Source organism: Carassius gibelio, chromosome B1 (assembly GCF_023724105.1).
Source record: "Carassius gibelio isolate Cgi1373 ecotype wild population from Czech Republic chromosome B1, carGib1.2-hapl.c, whole genome shotgun sequence".
NCBI classification, from domain to species: domain Eukaryota; kingdom Metazoa; phylum Chordata; class Actinopteri; order Cypriniformes; family Cyprinidae; genus Carassius; species Carassius gibelio.
The window spans coordinates 10,930,485-10,951,261 of record NC_068396.1 but is presented as its reverse complement, the minus strand read 5'-3'; the positions used below and the strand labels follow the sequence as shown (position 1 = coordinate 10,951,261).

The following is a 20,777-nucleotide window of genomic DNA, read 5'->3' as shown; positions in this document are numbered from 1 at the left end:
GAGAGCTTTATACATACATAGAAAAAATATATGAGTTAGTTTTTTTTAGCGTTAGTAAAGTTAGTAAAAATTTATTTGTAGCTGTATTTTTAATATACAGTTTCCTTGCGGGGCACACAGTGTTGACCCATGTAATGCTGTTGGGAAGAGAAGTTACATGCTGGGTGAAAGTGTGAGTATGGGGGAGGTGGTCATCACAGTTGTCCTACACCTTCCTTTCAGATGAAGTTAGAGGCTAGGTGATGTTATTCATTACCTTCTCATCAGGTATACACTGCCGCACATTCTCCAGATAGCTGCGGATATCTTCTACATTAGTGTAGCGCAGCAAAATCCGTGCAAAGTCCTCCTCGCTGATGGTGGTCATGCCTTTGGAATAAGTCAGGAACTCGATCTCCAACATTTCCGTTTGCAGATTATCCATAAATCTGAAAGAGCAATGAACGCAAGAATCAGAGTCAGTTTGCAGCCTAACTAAGCATAGGAGATGTTTTTAAATACTTCTTTGTCATTTTATCATGCTATATCTTGTTAGGACAAGCTGTTAACTGACTTCAACATTTTCTTCTACCTGCTTGATGGACATTAGTTCTCATGCATCCATTCTTGCCAAGTAGATATGAATTAGTGCCATGTTTTTAGGGCTTTTTTCAACTCAAGTTGTCATACCTGTAGAAGTCGTCAAATGTTAGCTCTGCCTTTCCTTTCTTGCCAAAGAAGTGCACAAGCAGAGTGGTGTCAATCATCATGTTCTCATCGGCACGCTGTGATTGGTGAGGAGTGGAAGTAAAGAGAGCAAAATGAGAAAGAAGAAACTATGACAAAAATCCTTCTGTCTCTGGAATAAGAAATCAGTTCATCATAGGCTTGCTGAGCCATTCAGAGTACCAGCCATCCAGCCCTTGAAAGTGTGCATCCATTTATCACTTCAGACTTGTTCTGAGAAGACGTGCAGACGTGCATCTTTATACCATGAGTGGGTGAGAATGGCATAAAGATTGGATATTAGACCAAAACAAAAGCACAAAGAGCAATGATACACAGAAATGCACACAAACATGCCAGTTGTGCACTTATAGACCCCCTGTATACATCTGGTATATTCAATTACTAATGAATGTGGTTCACAAAAATCTCTTGTCAGGATTGGACGTTTATACCAGATGTAAATACAGGACACCAAAACATGACAACAAGAGCAAAGACACACAGAGCATCCACATTGCATGCGTTTCTGCAGCAAACTTTCACACAGTGTATCTGCAAGAGATTTGTGAAAGAAATGCACACAGGAGCAAATTCCACCTTTCCTTCTCTGGAGAGAATCTTCAGCTTGTTTAAACACCTCAACTCTAAAGTTAAAGATCAATTTGAGCTATCTTGTAAGTATCATGAATCCTTTTTTTTTTTAAGTGGAGCTCAGGAAAAGGTGTTCATGTTGTTCATTCACCAGTAAAAAAACAAACAAAAAAAACTTTTGCCAGTGGCACGGCGTCCAAAAACCTGGAGAAAGGTGGCCGAAAGGTGCACATCCAGGTTGTTTTTCTTTTTTTTTTCTACCCATGCTTCACCGTCATCTGCAAGAAGAGCCTATCATGCTTAGACCAGGTAGACCAGGTAAAACCAGGCATAAACACTAAACAGCTCCTCTCATGGTTATGGGCCTCTGTGCAATAAAGCGGGCCAGAATGCAAGTCCATGCTGTACCTCTAGCTTAAAATCCTATCCATGGAGAAACAATCAGTGGGTAGTTACAAAGAGAAAAACAATGGTTCTTTTTCACTAGCCAGATAGATTCAGTGTGATAGAGGTTTGGTGTTTTATCAACATACAATAACACAAAACAGTGTTAATTTTGACACGAAATTTTAATTTAGTTTTAGTCTTAGTCTTTTGACTATAATTCTTTTTAGTTTTAGTCAAGTTTTAGTCATCTGATTTGTTTTAATTTTAGTCTTATTTTAGTCGACTAAAATTGCTTGGTATTTTAGTCGACTAAAATTGCTTGGTATTTTAGTCGACTAAAATAAGACTAAAATCAATAACAGATTTACTAGACAATTTTTTACAGCTGGTATAGGAAACAAACTTAAACAAAATATATAAAACACATATTCAACTTTATTTCAACACAACTGTGTCTTTATTTCGATTCAAAAGCTTTCATGCAGCAACAAACACTGTCATGATAATGTAAACAATAACTAGCTGCCAATTGACCATCAATAAAAGAAAAATAAAGTTAGGTCCAGGACCTTAAAGCTTACAGCTGAGCTGAACAATAAGTGCATACATTTAAAGTAAATATTTAATAAGTTGGCAGCTAGGTGGATAAAAAAAGTAACAAGATTTTATAAGGTATTCATTTGTCTAGCAATATTGTATGTTTTAAATACTACAATATTGCTAGATTTGTATGTATAATGATAGGATGTGAACATTCATGTTTCACATGACTAATATAGAAATATTTGTGATATTGTCAACAAGTAGAACATTATAAAATATACTAAACATTAGTATTAATCAAATGTATTTATCATGATATTACGTATTAGTATTGTGCTCGCATCTAACTTGAAGAAGGGGCTATTTTACAGTACTTTTCAGTTCGTAATATTTAATGCTACAACATCTACGCACTGCACTATTCCAATTTTGCTTAGCTCAATAAACAAAAGAACATCGTTGTAAAATTACATTTGAGAAAATGTCCGGGTGGCTCGTCTGTAAATGTCTTTTCAAATTGGTTGTGTTCTTGCCACGAATGAGCGCTCTGCATGCTTTACACTTTGTTTTGTTTTGTTCGTCGTCAAACGTGAATTGAGCTGTGGACATTTTGTCGCTCTTTTAGACAGTAGGGACTTTAAGCAACAGCTGCGAATGGAACGGCTACAGCGACCGGAAGTTTGCCGTCACACCGCTGTAGCCAAGAACGTAAAAGTCACTAAGCAACGGTAAAACAGAACAGCGCAACGCAGCATTAATTCATATTGAGATCCAAAAAAATATATAATTTAAAAAAGCAAGAGAAGGATTGCTTTTGGCGTTAAATGACGTTAAATTTTGTCAGAAGAGGAGTTTTTAATATTGTATGATGTAAATAAGTCTAAAAACATAACATTTATTTACCTAACCTCTCACGTTGTAGCGACTCCGGCAAATCAGCTGTTCTCCCGAAGTAGACCGTTAAATTAGAACGTCACAAAGTAGCAGTTAAATTCGCGCAGGCGCAATACAACGCCAGAATGGCGTTTCCATTCCAACAGAGGCTGTTGCTTAAAGTCCCTATCACCTCTTCGAATGCCGTCTTCCCGGGAGCTCATTTAAAAACTGAAAACCTTCGCTTCACGTCTCAATAAGTCAGGCTCTGATTGGTTCTCTTCTCTCATGCAGTCTGTTCTGTTTTGCCGGTTCTTTTGCTCATTCCTCGCATTTCTGCCGTCTGCTGATTTGATTTTCGTCACAGTCTATTTTCGTCTCGTCCTTTATTCGTTGACGATAATGTCAATCAATTTAGTCATAGTTTTAGTCTCCATCAGTGCCTTCTATTTTAGTTTTCGTTTCGTTTTCGTCGGCAAAAATATATTCGTGACGAAAATAATGACGAAAATATTTAGTCAACGAAATTAACACTGACACAAAACTGTAAAACAGAGACTGTTCAGCAGTAAATCCACTTTGAAAGTCTGTTTCCAGAATATAGAGTAGAATAGAATAGAATAGAATAGAATGACCATAATTGTGAAATTTGATTAAAAAAAAGTCCCAATTGTGAGATATAAAACCACAATTGTGATAAAGCAAATACATATTTATTTATTCATTAATAGCCGTATACAAGAGAGTTCCAAAAGCATTGTATGCATGTTCTCAACTCAGAAGCTGTTCCAAAGTATACAAGTATGCTGTCTTCTAAGAGACCTTGTTTTAACTTAATTTAAAAGCAGTATCACGTACACTGCAGCTTCTCCAAATCATATGTCGAAAGGAAATTTAACAGATTTTTAATATACATACATATTTCATTCACTGACAAAAAAAGCAGTTCCACCTCATTAAAACATACTACTTCACGCAATATTTGTGTGTGCTGTTAATTTTTGTACCTATTCACAACATTGCATTTCTTTTGGAAACAACTGTAAGGGTCAGGGGAGGAGCATTATTAGTGTGATGCATGTGTAAAGTTATTGTTAACAGTTGCTACTTGCTACTTATGTAAGAATGCTCTAAATCGATCACTTATTATGTTTCATACCGATTAGGATCCTGCCTTAAAAGGTAGCTGCCAATGACCTGTTAAAAATTCATTTATTTTTGACCATCATGGGGAAAATCCTTAACAACAGTCTGCATTATACACTGTAAAACATAATTTTACATAATTGTAAATAAAACAGTGATTAGCATGTTTTAGAAGGGAATACTATTTCAGTCTTTAAACTTCAAAGTTAATTGCCATTTCTTCTTTTGTGCAATCATATGCAAGCAATTCCTGAGTGACAATAGTTTCAAAGTAAATGCCACACCATTTTATTTTCAGTGTAGATTAAATATATACATATTGCCAATGTTGGAATATTCTATATGCTAAATACAATACTGGGGGGATAAAAGATACTGAACTAAAACTTTAACTGAAATAAATATAAATTACTAGCAAAGACTGAAACTTTAGTCATTCATTTTATTTTATAAAAACATATTCTCAGTGTAGCTTAAATAAATGTCCACAAATGTTACATTTGGCAGGTTCTATCCTAACTTGAGATAAAAAAAAAAATTTCTGGGATCTGGCATGGATCAACACCCCACCCCGCAAAATGTATTTATTTTATTTTATTTGTATCTTTGGGTTTTTGTATTCGCCCCATTACTTTACCCACTGGCGGTCATAAATATGCCATGTGACTGAAACGGATAAACAAATGTACCCTTTTTTATCTAAAACATTTGTAGCTGTTTTTCTCCTTTCACAATTTCATCATCAATCTGCTGGAAGAGTGACATCACAACACTGTGGTTACAGGAAACCATTAATGTGAGGTCATCATTCTATGTAACACCACAGCCAGGCCCACAGTGTGACTTAGACACTGCCTGAAGCATTTTACTCTTTGATCTAAAAACAGCTGTAAAAACAGTGATTACTGCTGTCGACTTCTAAGATGAGTAACCCCAATCACACTTCCACACATGCTAGCATGCGCCCTTTAGCCCACAAACACACAATGTCTGGTACCCTGCAGTTGTCAACTCAGACAAACAGACCTGTCTAACTGCTGTGTCATCTGAGGAAGCCAGGCTGAAATTACCCTTTCATTGTGAATAACAGACTAAGTAAATACAGGGCATCTGCACACAGCTCTCCACAATCATTAAACTACTGCTTCCTACAGACGCCCTCTATTAGCCATTAGAACACAAACACAGCATCAGGATGAGCAGACATATTCTGACATATTCAGTGCACAAACAAAGGTTTTTAATGTGCCTGCCAGCTGAGAGCACTTACGATATTATGTTATTATTTGCAGTCGGTTTAACACAAGGATTGCCCACGCAAAATATCAGAAAAACAACTAAACACAGACATCGATATGATGAAATTACAAAAACGATGATGAAGCATTAACCAAGCTAGCAATTCTCTGCAATTCTCTGCAAAAAAAATCATGTTAAACGTGAAACTGAAACCTAAACCCACCCACCCACAAACACACACACACATTTGTTTCTGTAAATTGAGAGGAATTTCCCCTTAACCTACTCCTTACAAAAAACCTGTTTGCACTGTTACAGTTTCAGATAAACATCATTTACTATTTTTACTATTTTCTTCCTCTCATGGGCACCGAAGGCTGGTCCCCAAAATGTCTAAAAAGTATATAAAAAATATTAAAATAACACTGGTAAATATCTTCTTTTTTTTTTTTTTTAGAAAATTGTAGCTTTATTTTCTTACTAATGTGAAGGTTTTTTTATATTTTAAATATAAAAAAAAATGTAATTTTGAGGAAAAATACTGATTGGTTGGTTAAGTTTTGGAGTGAATCATCAAAAGCAGATTTACTGGAAGATCAACAGTTGATAAAATAGATAAAAAGGGGTTACAAAATGAATTAGGATAAAAGGATATGCATAGGTCATTTAAATGACAATGATGTTATAGGGTTGAGATGATAAAACAGGGAGGAATGATAGTTACAATGTACATTTTCCAGGTGAGAGCATTGTGTTAGGGATGGCTAGGGACAAATAAAAACATCGGATGAGACTGGAGGACAGAGGGCTATGGCCGTACCTCTGCCAGATCAGAAAACAGGGCCTGGCTCGCGCCACGTCTCAGTATATCCCAGTAGCTCCTGGGCACAAACTCCTGACTCTCTTTTTTTAGCACCTGCAGAGGGGTTAGCATGAGATGGAAAGCTGTTATCACGTTAGCTTTGAAAGACATGGTTAATAATAGGATGTGTCAGGTGGTCTCTCAGTCCTTTTCTCAATCATGAAGGATATATTGCAAATTTATCAACCTGAACAACTAAACATACAGTGTGAAAGATTAATATGAAGATTGGGAGAGGGGACTTGTTGATGTTAGCCAAATGCTAATTGTATGTGGTTATATGAGGTGAGTGATCAATAATAATAATAATAATAATAATAAAAATTGGAGATTAACCAAGATTGAAAGGTTTTACCAGCATATATATCAATATATCAGGTACAGAATCTTCTGTGAAATGGCTCATGTGTGACATCATTTACTCACAGTATACAGTTTGTACCACAGCAAAAAGATATTATATCTTGAGATAAATACACAGAGTAGCCATGACTTAAGCAGAATAACTGATTCTGAATTGTTGCAACATGACAGCATGTGCATTCAATAATACAATGAGTTATGATTATACAGTGGCTGAGAGACTAATTGATAGCTTTCAGTCACGTGACCTCCTCGAAGACCTGGAGGGCAAGACATCCGTAACTGCAGCACAAAACTACAGTTGTTTCACAGCCGCACATATTTAGATCACCTCTCAAAAGAATAAAACAAAGGTTTGTGAACAAAATCCAAGTTTTGGCCATTTGCAAGCCATACCGGCGATAGTTTAATTATTTTAACAGTTTGACTAATGCTGTAAAAGCACTTAAAGTAAAGAGTAATCACTATATTAATGATGCATAGTTTACATATGCAAGCAGATGAGGCCAGAATATAAATGCAATATGCTTGCCTGTACAGAATATACATAATCAATAAGATGTATACTGAATTTCACTTTTTAATATCTGCGTTTTACTTCATTACTTTGCAAACTGCATAAAAATTACTGGTGGTCAGTGGAGCAGTTCTTCATTTTGCTCACCAGTTGGGCGTTCCTATGAGTGTGTGACCTCACGTGAAAACTATCAATAGTGACTCATCAAGTTAAGGAAAACAGGAAATATATCTCTCTCATCAGTCCTGTGCTTTAATAGACAATGAAGACCATTATCTTTCACTCTGTCACTCTCTGGGATTCACATATATAAAAAAGTGGCTTTATCCAAATTTCAGAACTGGAAAACCAGCTCAGGAGGGCTTTGATGGACACTCTTGTGTAGATGTTTGTGTTTGTACTTGATCTGAATGTAAAAGTCCATGTCTTTTGTTTTTGTGTGAACAGAATTTTTCACTACTATAGTACTACTATTACTAATACTACTACTAATAAATTTGGGAACATTGTAAAAAAAAAAAAAAAAAAAAGGTTTGTTAGTCTATGGTCATTAGAATGAACTTTATTTAAAAAGAAAATCGATTTTTAGTATCTACCCATTTATATTTTCTGTTTATCAACTAGTGCATTTATCAAATAATACATAAAATAGTAAAAACAGTAACACTGTAAAATATTATTAAAATTTAAAAAACAGCTTTCTATTTTATTATTATTATTATTATTTAATATATCATATATTTCTGTGATGGGAAAGCTGAATTTTCAGCAGCTATTTGTCCATTACTACAGTCTTCTATTATTAGTCTTCAGTGCCACATGATTGTGCTTTGTGATAACTTATTATATGATTTTTTTATGAATATACAGTTCAAAAGAACAACATTTATTTAAATTAAGAATATTTTGTTATGTCTTCTCTAGCACATTTGATCAATTTAATGCATACATGCTGAATAAAACATTAATCAATTATTTTAAAAACCTTAGTGACTTAATGGTAGTATATATGAAGATATCCATTAATCTTGGTCTATAAAGAGCTGAAAAAAAAAATAGTTTGAGTTCATTTTGAAATCTCTGACTTTATAAATGTTCCTTTGATCTCATTGTTGTCTAGAAGAAGCAACTTCAACATCTCATTTGAGAGATGTAATGTAAGTGATTTAATGAGTGAACAAGTGAAAGACTCCAGAGCTGGCTCAATAGAAAACACATTTTACACCAACAACCTCACCTACTCTTACCCAGACCTGTTCTTTATAGCCCACTGATGAAGTTTGTAACTGACACGTTGTGGATAAACAAACTAAAATCAATAAGAATCAAATTAGACTGATTGTGGCAAAACACCCACATGCTCTCTGACCTCTGAGGTCCACTCCACCTCCCTCCACATTTTCATTCAGTCATCTGCAGATCTCTCTCATTCTCCCATCATTCCTGCCATGATTTCAAGATTCACACAGAGGTTATAGTTCACAGGCCAGAGGACCGGGGGTGATACATACGCTGTTGATGGGGGCAACCTGATATCCATAGAGCTGCATACTCTACACAGAGACGAGGGGAGAGGTCACAGCATGCGGAAGAAGAGAGGAAGGAGAGAACGACATAAGAAGAGATGGACAAAGACAGGTTAAACATGCAAAAAGTAGAAAGTGGTTTAACCACAGGACAGTTGGCACAATTTCGCAAGCTTCCAAGAGGGGATGACGTGACTGGCTCCCTCTCAGGCAGCCCTTGGGAAACTGGACATGTGAATGAGATAAGAAGGGTTATGCATCCGGGACAGGCAAAGTGAATGCAGATACTGTAAGTCTAGAGGAAGTTTACAGTGGATGGCCAAATGTACTCAGTTGTCTTTGGGATATATATATATATATATATATAGGGGTATTTTGAGCATCCCATAACTAGGCATGTACATTTTCTGAAGATAATGTGACTGGTGCTTGCCTGTGCAAAACTTGCAAATATGATATGGCCATCGTAGTTGGTTGTCAAGGTATGGTTTTGCAGTTGTTAAGGTGTTCTAGTGCTAGGGTGTTGTCAAAATATGGCTCAGGTCCATTGTTCAATGGCCATCCATGGGATTTTTTAACCCAATTTGTCATTTGGCTAAAGCAGAAAATTGTAACTCTGAAAATTAATAAATAGGGATGCACTACGCACACACACCCACAAACACACAAACACACAAACACACACACACACACACACACACACACACACACACACACACACACACACACACACACACACACACACACACACACACACACACACACACACACACACACACACACACACATTAAACCTTTGGGGGCAATGCATTTTTTGATTATCTTATTTATAAGAAGGTCTTATGGTCACAAAGATTGTGTTTGATCAGAACTATATTAGTACATTTAACAAATAAATATTTTGAAGTGTGTTTATTGCAATAACCACTTTCTATTTTTACATATTTTAATGTATTTATTGTTTATTTTATTTTATTTATTATTATTTTATTTATTATTCACATGATCCTTCAGAAATCCTTCTAATATGCTGACATGAAGCTCAAAAAACATTTCTTATCAATGTTGAAAATTAAAATAAAAAAATGTAGAATATAAATGACTTCTGTCACTTTTGATCAAATAATGTAATTGTGGTATAACCCTTTTTATTTCTTAAAAACAAAACAAAAACAAACAAACAAAAAAACCTTACTGACCCATCAGTGCATCCCTATAACACAGCTCCTCTTCAACAGCCTGCATGACTTGAGATACATATCTGGAGGATGCTTTATATGCCAAAGTTTAATATTTACTGTAGGTAAGGGTTATACCACTAACCCCAGGCATGAGCAAAACAAATACTTAAGCAAACACCACTAATCACATGTTACAGTACCACTGTCTCACACCAAGCTCGTTCAAAGAGTGCTGAATTCAGAGAGAGTGAATGGATGTCACTCCTTCTATATCTTATGTAGAACATTATATAGTTTAGTAATCATGTGTTGAAAGGACCACAGAACCAGTCTTAAGTATCAGGTATATTTGTAGCAATAGCCAAAAAAAAAAAAAAAAACAGTATGGGTCAAAATTATCAATTATCCTTTATGACAAAAATCATTAGGATATTAAGTAAAGATCATGTTCCATGAAGATATGTTGTAAATTTCCTACTGTAAATATAACAAAACTTTTTTTTGATTAGTAATATTAATTGCTAAGAATTCATTTGGACAACTTCAAAGGCGATTTTCTCAGTATTTTTAATTTCTTGTGCCCTCAGATTCCAGATTCTCAAATAGTTGTATCTCGTCCAAATATAGTCCTATCCTAACAAACCATACATCAATGGAAACTTTATCATGTCATGACAAAATATAAATTTCCCTTTAAAATGAAGAATATCAAAACATATATAATTTTTTATAAGAATCCCCAATCACTCTGAACAAAAGACACATAAACATAGACGCTGTATTCTAAGTTAATGCCATAAACCCTTTGAACCCTGTTTATCTCATGAAATCCTCTAGTTTTCTAGTTTTACTACAACTCAATACCGGCAATTTGGAAAATATTGATCATTACTGATTGAGCATAACAAACTACAAGGTTTATAAACATATACAGTAACCTTTAAAAATCACCTTGGTGACAAAATGTATATGCAACTGTGAGATACTGTCTACACCATCCTAATAAGTAATTAAATAAACTGTTTATGACACTTTTTTACAAACAGAAAACAAAATAGTGTATGAATTTTTCCCACTTGACAAATGGTTGAGTGACAGGAGAAAAATAATCAGCAATGTTGACTATCAAGCTCAGATTTATGTGCTATGAAAACTGAATTTTGCATACATCTAAATAAGTTTTTAATTTGTGTATTTTATTTATTTATCTTTAATTAAATGTACAAATATGTAAAATACAGGATTATGATTTAAAATGTACAATTTGTGAGAACTAGGACTGAAAAACAGATTACAGTACTGATCTAAACAAAGATCCTGATATCAACTTACCAGTTGAGCAGATTTTTCAACATCTCCCCTTCTTCCTTTCTTCTCATTTTTCTTTCGAAAGATTTCTTGCAACTATAAACAGAAATCGAGAAAAGGAAGAAAATAAATAATGGTGAGTTGAATAATTCTTTTTTAAAAACAAACAACAAGGGCTAGAACCAACAATTTATCAACTCACCACAAGAAATTCCCGTTTATCCACCATCTGGTTACCGTCAGCATCAAACATGTTAAAAGCAATCTTAAAGCCTGCATGAGGCTCTAAAGAATAGATGCGAAAATAATGTTATATTAGGCCTACTTTTAGAAGTTGTAGCACAAATGTAATAAAACAATACAATGTATAAATGTATTTGTTCATTAAGCAATCTGGTAAACCACTATTAAACGTTAAGCCACAAGGTAGCGAAAAGAATACTCAGATCAGAGGTGAGGCCCACATTTCTAAGAACCTGTTATCACCCCAAGAACTTGCAATACACTTTTGCCTTCACCACTTTTCCTTTCATCACTCTCTTCATGTGTTTTTGAACCAGTCAAGAGCCACATGTCTTCACGTTGTTATGTTGCCTAAGCAACAGCAGAAGAGAATGGAAAATCATAAATGAGATCTACTTAACATCTCAGTCATTCCTCCTAAATAGTGAACGGAAGACTTTTGCTGAAACCTCCTGCTTCACAGACGTTTAATCTTGAGATAAAGAGTTATCTCACACATGAATGTTTCAGAAGAAATCTCAACAATGTAACAAACTGTGCTTCTTGGCACAAAATTAGCCAAGATTCCAAAGTCTGTGATTTTAATGTGAACTCGTATTTCTCACAAATTCTTCCATCACTAAATTATCTGGGCTATGCTATCCACATTCATTTATATCAGTTAGTATAAAGTAACATTGGTCTCATTTGTGTCTAGATGACTAATGGAACTTCATATATGCATTAGGATAAACTTGTGATCCTGTAGGTGATCAACATTCCTTTTATCTTTATTTTTTTTTTTATTTACTTTTCAATTAATTATTTTGATTTAAAAAATGCAGATACTTTGCCCATATTGTGAACTTTTAAAATGTTGGGCTATGTCAATTAAAGAATACTCTTTAAATAGTGCAAATTCTTTCAAATAACTTTCTGAGAAACATTTGATATTACAGAAAAAGCACATGAACTTCACATGTGCAATCACATGTTAAACTCACACGTGAAAACCTTTAAAAACTCACATGAAACGTGGTTTTGGAACATTTTCAATGTAGAAATGTGTGAAACCCTTTGATTTTAACATACGACTTATGTTCATGTGCTTTTTCTGTGTTTAAATAAAATAAAACACAGAACCCAGTCTCCTGATATTTAAATGAGCAACCTCTGAGCAGCAAAATCTTCCTTTGGCCTGAAATCTGAAACTTTAAATGTGAAGTGAGTAAAAAGTGGCTTTAGAGAAACTTTTTATTTTTTTTTGGTGAGGGAGAGAGTCTGGGTGGGCCTTGTCTGAGGTCTGGGCCACACTACAGACGTAAAACATCCATGGACCAGAACGATCTTTGATTCATGTTTAAAATAGGATAAATGCATAGTGTCCTGGTTTCAAAAGAGAGGGGCACAGAAAAATAAAGCATGGGATAAGAATGAAGGGTTAAGGGAAGGAGACAGAGAGAGAGAAAAGATGGAGAGATAGAGGTCATATACTCACTTGTCAGAATGCTGAGCAGAAAGAGATACTCCGTGTAAGCGATGATGCCTGAAAAAGGATATCAAAGGGTCACATCCATTCTGCTAATGTACAGTAACACACTAACAACCCACAAATGGCCTCGTCTACCCTTTTTATAATCTCTCCTTTTTCTTTAACTCTTTGTCTAAACTGAAAACTCAGAAGGCGGCTCATCTGAAGCTTGGATTAAAATGTTTACTGATTTTCAAAGCTAGGGGCCTCCAGAGATAGATGGAGCCACATACCCTTTTCCCTTCTTTTCCTGCTCCAAAAAAAGGACGAGTAATCCCCCCTTTCATGATGATAACATCTAAAAAGGTGCCTCTCGGCTAAAGTGTCCGTCTACATTTAGGCAACATTTGCCCCGCGTTTGGCCCACACACCGAAGCTGAAGACTTTGACACTGTGAGTGACCGCCATGGAGACGGAGGCTGCGTTCAAAGCCTTCTGTTTGGATAAGGGTGTTCTAGAGGCATCAGTCAGGACTGGGAGATGTGCCCCATTTAGACAGGGAACTGTCCCTGCTTTTGTTAGCCTCGTGAGAAAAGTGGCAAAGTGGAGGATGAAGGAAAGAGAGAGTGAGAGTCAAAAGAAAAGCCAGAAAGAGACAAAGCGAGGTGGGCTGATGAGAAGATGGAAGTTCTGTTATGTAAAGGCACTGGGGGAGGGCAGGGAGAAGGGATACGTTTTCCTACACCTCCATTGAAAGTGTTCCTCTCCACAGCTTCTGTGTGAAGGGGGACATGGAGACAGTAGCAGGGAAAGAGATAGTTCAGGGTGAGTGGACTGAGTGTTACGGGACACTGCCTGTGCGCCTTCGGGAGGAAAACCCGACACTGAAACTTCAACCTAACACCCGTGGTCTCACACACTCACTCAAGCAATACAGAGGCATTCAAAGTCCACTGAGCAAGACAGCTACAGCCAGAAGAGACAATCAGATTGGAAAATGTGGCTATAATTGAGTTATTTTCTGATAATCTTGTCCTCTCTCAAATCTCACTTGCCTTCATTTGAAACTCTGACATCTCTTATTGTGCGTAATAATAGAGGGTTAATAATGACATTAAAGATGAAAAAACCTTTAAAATCCACTGCGAATTCTGTGGCTTAGACTCAGGGTCAAAGGTTATCACTGGGGATCTAAAACAAATTGAAAGACATTAATAGATGTCTAAAAGCTGCTTTAAACTGGTAAAACACAGCTTTTTAGTTGCAGACATGTTGTTAATGTTGACATGGTGCTTACAAATGTGGCAAATCTTTGTTTTGAGCATAGACCCTTAAATGAAGAGGCGCTGTTTTACATTCCATTCATTCCTGTTCAATACGGTCTCAATACTAAGTCTGTCTCCTAGAGTTTAAATGCCAAATCTGATGTGTTTGTATGAGATGATTCATACTTTTAAGGGTTCGCATACCAATCATTCTCAATTTATAATGCAGAAACACTGGCATGAGACGAAAGGTCTGGTTCCTGATCTGGATGCATAACAACAGTAATGGAAAATATTTGCAGAATTTTTGTTATAAAAAAGCAAACAGCACATGAGCTCTAAAAGGTATTAATTTACAGTCTATATTAGTTGTTCTCAACTGTTAGTAATCAGAACTACACAGGTTCAACTTTAGGATTAAGATGAGGATGAGGATGTCACATAACCTGTCCAAGTCGGTTAGGTTGCATGTTTTTTTTAAGGTAAATTTAAGACTTTTTAAAGACCAAGTAAAGAAAATTGAAGGAATAAATTAAAGGGAAATCATACAGCAACATAAAAAGAGAAAACATGTTTTCATACCCACTGACATTTGTGCTTGTTTCAAGTATAAATCCATTTTGTTTAAATTCAAACAAAATAAACTACGCAGAACAGGGCATTATTTGTATATAAATAAATAAACACATCTCACTGCCACATTTTTAACTTCAAGTTCTTCACTAAGACTTCCCTTGAGTTTGCATCCTCTTAGAAACTGCTCCTTAGAGACCAGAGCACATTCACGGATCTCGTTAGCATAGCTTCCTCAATTTACATCTGCATGCTATCATTACCACAGCTTGAGATCAGACGGCGTGTCAAGCTGCAGCTTCTTGTGCACGGGCATCTGCTGGATGCATGGCTCCACATCAGTGAAACCAACAAGATAAATGCACCGCCGCCAATTTAAGGTGATGATTTCAAAAACTGTAATTACTATGAGGAAGAACAGGATTCAGAGGGTTTATTTTTAGAGTCCTGCTGGAGTATAAGAGGGTGGAGTGTGTGTGTGTGTGTATAATTATCACCGCTGGGAATTAGCTGGTGGTGTGAGCAAGTGCTGCTACGTACGCCACGAGCAAATACTTTAATTGTGGCTCTGCTGCTGAAGAACTGCTCGCTCTTGCAGTTATTTCAACAATCTTTGTTTAGATATTAATGCAGTTCAGCACTCTGTTTTTAGGTTTCATCCTCTGTTCTGGTCAGCATGTATTTTGCCTGGAGAATGTATACGTTGCACTGGTCCCAGTAAGAGAATGAGAGGAACTGGAAACAGTGAGAAAGAGGGAGACTTAGAGAGTGAACAGCTATTTTTAAGAGTGCTCACAGGAAGTGAAAGCCTCAGGCCCATGCTTAACTGGTGCTTGACTGGTACCCACTGAGAGAGAGCAAGAGAGAAAGAGAACGAGAGACAGGAATGGCGAGGACAATTCAGCACCACTCAAGTATCATATTTCATATGATTCTGTCCAGCCTCCACAAAACTGAGAAACAATATTTTTACCCACTTTCTATATTCCCATTCTCTTACAAAAAGAAAGAATGTGATACCATGGTCCACTGATGGTATTAGGTGGTATTACCATGGTACACTGATAGTGAATGAGTATATATAGCATGGTCTTTTAAGAACAGAATACTTACACAATTATACCTGGTCTCTTTTTCATTTTTACATAATATAATAAATTATAGTGTATATTATGAAAGATAGTCATTGTTGTTTTACTTCCATATAATAATGAGCTGGAATGCAAAACTCACCTCTTTCCCGAAGGTTCCGGAACAGCTTAGATGTTCCTTTCCACACTGGTGGAGTGTCAGACAAGATCTTCTCCAGCTCCTGTAAGTCGTGACAAAACATACTATTTGGGAAAAATGATTCAATCTTCAGGACTGCAAACACTGTGAAATGCAAACTTAAGTATTGTCTTTAAATAACAAATAATTTCACTGAGCTATCATGTCTACATTGCATGCATTACTAAAAGATTTGCAGCATACCTGTTTGTTGAGGGACTTCCAAGGTTTCCTTACTAAGAATAACAGATAGAGAGAAACAGAAAGAGGGTGGCTGGTGAGATAAGTTCAGAATGGGGGTTTCATCCCGTAGTATTTAACAATCAGACAAAACCAGATTTTTTTTTGCAGTTTTTTGCTGTGAGATGTTACTCCACTCTTCCACCAAGACAGCTGTAAAGCATAACTGTCTCAAGGGCTGTTCCACAGGTGCATGTGAAATAATGTTTGGTTAACATAGAGCAACTACAAAAAAATAGGAATTTTGTTTAAGACCTTTATATTAAAGATCTCTAAAGCCAATTGGATTTAATGAAATGATCTTTAAAACACATAAACATAATGAAATATATTTGCCTCCTGCTACTCATATTCAACATTTGTTAAAACATGGAGCACAAACAATACAAACAATAGGGATTTGCAGGTATAGCATTAATGGATGTTGTTCTTTTCGTTTAAGACTATGCCTGTTGTGTTTACTGTGGAACATTATGACAATTATTCTATCAAGACAATGCACTTCAAAGACCAGTTTGAATCCAGCTAAGTAAATACTAAGCACTTCTACTGCTCTCTTGCACGGCTTTGATCTGACCCATTAAGACCCATTAATGACGTTTGTTTCTAATATTTATTCATTAGCATGCTGGCAATCCATTTATTAGATTAATCCTCAACAACAAACCATTTAATTCACAAAAATTATTTAATTAAACATTACATGACCATAAATATTTAAATATTGCACTAAAGTACTGGGGAAAAAGAAGCCTATCATATTTCCCTTTGTCATATGATTGTTATTTCATCATTTTATTCTTATCTAAATAAGAAAAAGGACACCTAGACTCTTTCTTGCTCATGTGTAAGTTGCTGTTTAAAAGTGTCTTCTAAATGAATACAGTAAATGTACAAACACAATGATCTGAGATAAGTCTATTTGTGACACGTTAGATTAAATGGTTTGAGAAGACCACATTAGTTGATTCGAAGACCATCATGTACTACCATAAAGAAAGACATGCAATTATTGGCACAAATAAACATGTTTAGTCATTTTACAATTTGAAGTAAGTTAATCTAATCTGATTTTATTACAGCTTTGCAGTCTGCTGCTGTTTGAAATATAATTGTAGGGTTTAGATGGAGCACATGTTGACATCAGAAAATAACATGTGACTCACTGCGGGGTTCGCTCATGGTGACCGACTCGATGAAGTTCTGAGGAGTCATGTACAGCTGTCCCTCATACTCCACTGAGCTGAAGAGACGGAAACGATGCTCATGAGACGACATGTACACCTCACTTTCATCAAAATCAAACAGTGGAGCCTGCAAGAACCAATGACGAGCAATACAATTTGTTAATATTTCAATTTTTCAAATCCATTGTCTTTATCTCATTCACGAATCACAAACTAAAAGGTCAGTGTTGAATAGCTAATTATTATTTGTAGTGAAACTGTCTTCATTCAGTCAAGTTGAATGGATAATATCTTTGAAAGACATCAAAATGTCAATAAAAGGCATCATGTTTAATTGTTATGCCCTTTTGTGTCATGTCATGATTTTACTTGTACCCTCGTGCATTGTATGAATTGCATTGCATTGAATTACAGATTGATAACTGAATCAAAATATCTCATTTAAGATATAGATATTAAAATACTAAAATACATTTAAATTTGAATTTAATTTGGTGTATAGAACATTCTTTTTTTACATTAAAAATAAGAAAATCTCTATGGAATCTTGTCATAAAAAGACTTGCTTTGATTAAAGTTTGATTTGTCAGTATAAAAATATTTAAAAAGTGTAGATGTGCTCTGAAAAACAACGCATGAATACACAGCATAATGCTGTGATGTAAAATAATGTAAAATGAGCTTAACATTTTAATTGATTAAATAACAATTGAAAAATACATTGATTTTATATCTTCATCTCCATGCATTAGATTAAGTAAAAGAAAAGTTTTATTTAACATAGTAACAGGCGCACACAGGGAATGGAAGAACTTGAACTGCAACGTTTCCACACCAGTCAGGAAAACATTTAGTTACTAAGTGGAACAGTCAGACCAAAACATCTGGCAGCCCATGGAAACCAAACCTGACTGTCTGCCAAAGGAACAAAAATCCCAAAAATATGTTTATATGCACGTGCCAAAGAATTCTGTACTTAGACATGACAGCTCAACGCTGATAGGGTGCAGATTACCGTTTGACAGGCCTCTTTGATACAGCACAGATAGGTACATAGCTGTTTTATCTAACCGTAACGCTCAGATATGTGATCTGAAACGTGCGCGTAGTAATTTCAGCACCATGACCGAGGAAAGCGCCCTTCTTCCTGCTGCAGCATCACACAAACGCGCATTGTCATCCAAGCGTTATTACTGTTTGTGTGCGCAAGCAAAACAATTCACCCAACTCTACAGCATGAGAGCCTAATATAAGTGCACAATCCCTAGCAATTGCATAGATTTGACGCCAGGAAAAAAGCACTAATAGGGACGCAGTGTTACGTGGCACTGAGAACAGTGGGAACAGTCATACCTTCTCCTTGGCGGCTACAGCGGGTAGTGAAGGCAGCAGAGCCCGACAGCCTATTCCATTTATCGGGGCTTTCCTCCCTCTGAATCCGCACATTTCTGAATAGTAACAATACAACACCGCTCCTCCGGTCGCAACGCCCACAGCAACCGCTATCCCTCGGGGTATGCATCGGTTATCCTTGACCGGAGAACGAAAAAGCGCATTCCGTGTAGCTGACGACAGCGACAAACTCCTAAATATGACTCCTAGTCTGCGCACAGCGGCCATTATTGTAGGTATGACAGAATTTGTGCAAGATTCTCGAGTTCACATGCATTCATCGCGAGATGTGCTGCTCCCTCACCGGGATTACCCAGACCAGAGAAACAGCAAGTCCAATAAAGCATGGCACCTGTGAACTTACATAATGTACACTATGAACCCCTTGAAGTCAAAACAAGAGGTCGGGGTACCCTTTCCATATAGGCTATGTATGCGTTTTAAGTTATAGATATTACAACCATTGCAAAACTCGTGCGACTTTTCTTTATGTCAGTTTACAGTAAGTCGATAAAACATAAGTAGGCTATAAGTGATTTTAACTGTATTATAGATTTACATACTGTAGGCTAACAATTATCATTTTCGTAGAGAAATACGAAGCTTAGAGGTAAGCTAATGTATACAGCAAAATGTAAACATAAATTAAATAAGTCTACTGAATAATTCACACTTAAACTTCTGGAAAATCACTTATTTGAAAATTTATCGTATTCAGACAATTTGAACATCTATTCACACATAGCTAGTTCAATCCAGTGTTATCACGCAAATTAGTTTTGACACTTGTGCTGTAGTCACTGAAGTCAAATGCGCACATCTGCTTTGCACTGATTCTAAAGTCTGATCAGAGAATGTGGTGCTTTTATGAAAAACTCGTATGACTTGTTTTAAGTTTACCCATGCATGCAGCAAACTGTCAACGTCACACGAAATCTGGCTGACATCTCAATTGTAAGCGATCGATCCACTGCGTCTGTGGATTGATCCTGCTCTAGCTGACCACATTGATTTTGGTTTAAGGTATTTTTGGAGATCATAAATACTAATGAGCTAAGGGGAACGACGTGGGAGAACGTGTCCCTTGAGAGAACTGTTGATTAATCACCTACGTGGAAGTGATCTATCCTCCAGAGAGATAGCAAAGGGGTTTGGCACTTAAATGTTTCTAGATGATTATAGGCTACTGTTTAGTGCACCATATATACATACAATAGCATTATGGACGATTGTATTTACACATATTACATTATTACTGAATATTTTATAATTAATATGAATGAATTAATAAATAAATACATACATACATCAATGGATGACTGGATAAATGGATGGATTAATAAATAAACATACAGTAAACGAAATCACATGATCTCCAGAGAATAGCTCATATAATACAGCACTACTGTAACAGTAGACTTATAATAAGGCAGTCGATTGCGCATCTTTCTTTGTTTTTTAATTAATAAGGTAACATCAAATCCATACCTAAGTGATCTTTCATGTAATATCTACTTTGAGACATGTTCTTAGCTGTTGGGCTGGAAAATTTCTATATCAATCACTCATAAGTATCAACGATTTGCCATCAAACAGTTCGCTTCCTTTGTGTTAATGACCCTGCTTTTGTGCGTAATGAATCTTTGATCTCTGATATCTTTGATACTTCATCTCAACTCATGTTATGCTGGAACTGTTCAAAGGCACTTTGACATCAGTCAGAGTTGATCGTGCAGTGGTGGCGTTTGCACAGATGTGCAGGTTGTTTTGACTTTTCTTTCTTTATTCTTTTTAAGCCAGTTACATGCGCGCTTTTTAGGTCATATAAATGTACACCTGGCTAAGGCAGCCAACCGAAACTTTAAATCTAAGAATGACAGCAAGTTGTAGAAATGAAGTATGCTATGTTTCACA

General features: G+C 36.0%; 1 protein-coding gene across 5 annotated transcripts in view; it reads right to left on the bottom strand.

Annotated features, from left to right (window-relative positions):
* The window catches only part of LOC127948767 (calcium uptake protein 3, mitochondrial-like), a 28,501-nt gene extending 9,365 nt beyond the window's left edge, over window positions 1-19,136 (bottom strand). The window contains exons 1-11 of one of the 5 annotated variants that reach the window (XM_052545456.1): window positions 18,825-19,136; window positions 17,451-17,598; window positions 16,249-16,280; window positions 16,009-16,087; window positions 12,965-13,012; window positions 11,447-11,529; window positions 11,269-11,340; window positions 8,741-8,782; window positions 6,308-6,403; window positions 670-764; window positions 257-428 (exon numbers count right to left, since the gene is read on the bottom strand). In XM_052545456.1, coding sequence (XP_052401416.1) covers window positions 257-428; window positions 670-764; window positions 6,308-6,403; window positions 8,741-8,782; window positions 11,269-11,340; window positions 11,447-11,529; window positions 12,965-13,012; window positions 16,009-16,087; window positions 16,249-16,280; window positions 17,451-17,598; window positions 18,825-19,091 — 1,134 coding nt within the window. In that variant the 5' untranslated portion in view covers window positions 19,092-19,136. The remainder of the gene's footprint in view (window positions 1-256; window positions 429-669; window positions 765-6,307; window positions 6,404-8,740; window positions 8,783-11,268; window positions 11,341-11,446; window positions 11,530-12,964; window positions 13,013-16,008; window positions 16,088-16,248; window positions 16,281-17,450; window positions 17,599-18,824) is intronic. The other 4 variants (XM_052545455.1, XM_052545457.1, XM_052545458.1 and 1 more) reach the window with 4 other exon arrangements.
* Between the last annotated feature and the right edge of the window lie 1,641 nt (window positions 19,137-20,777).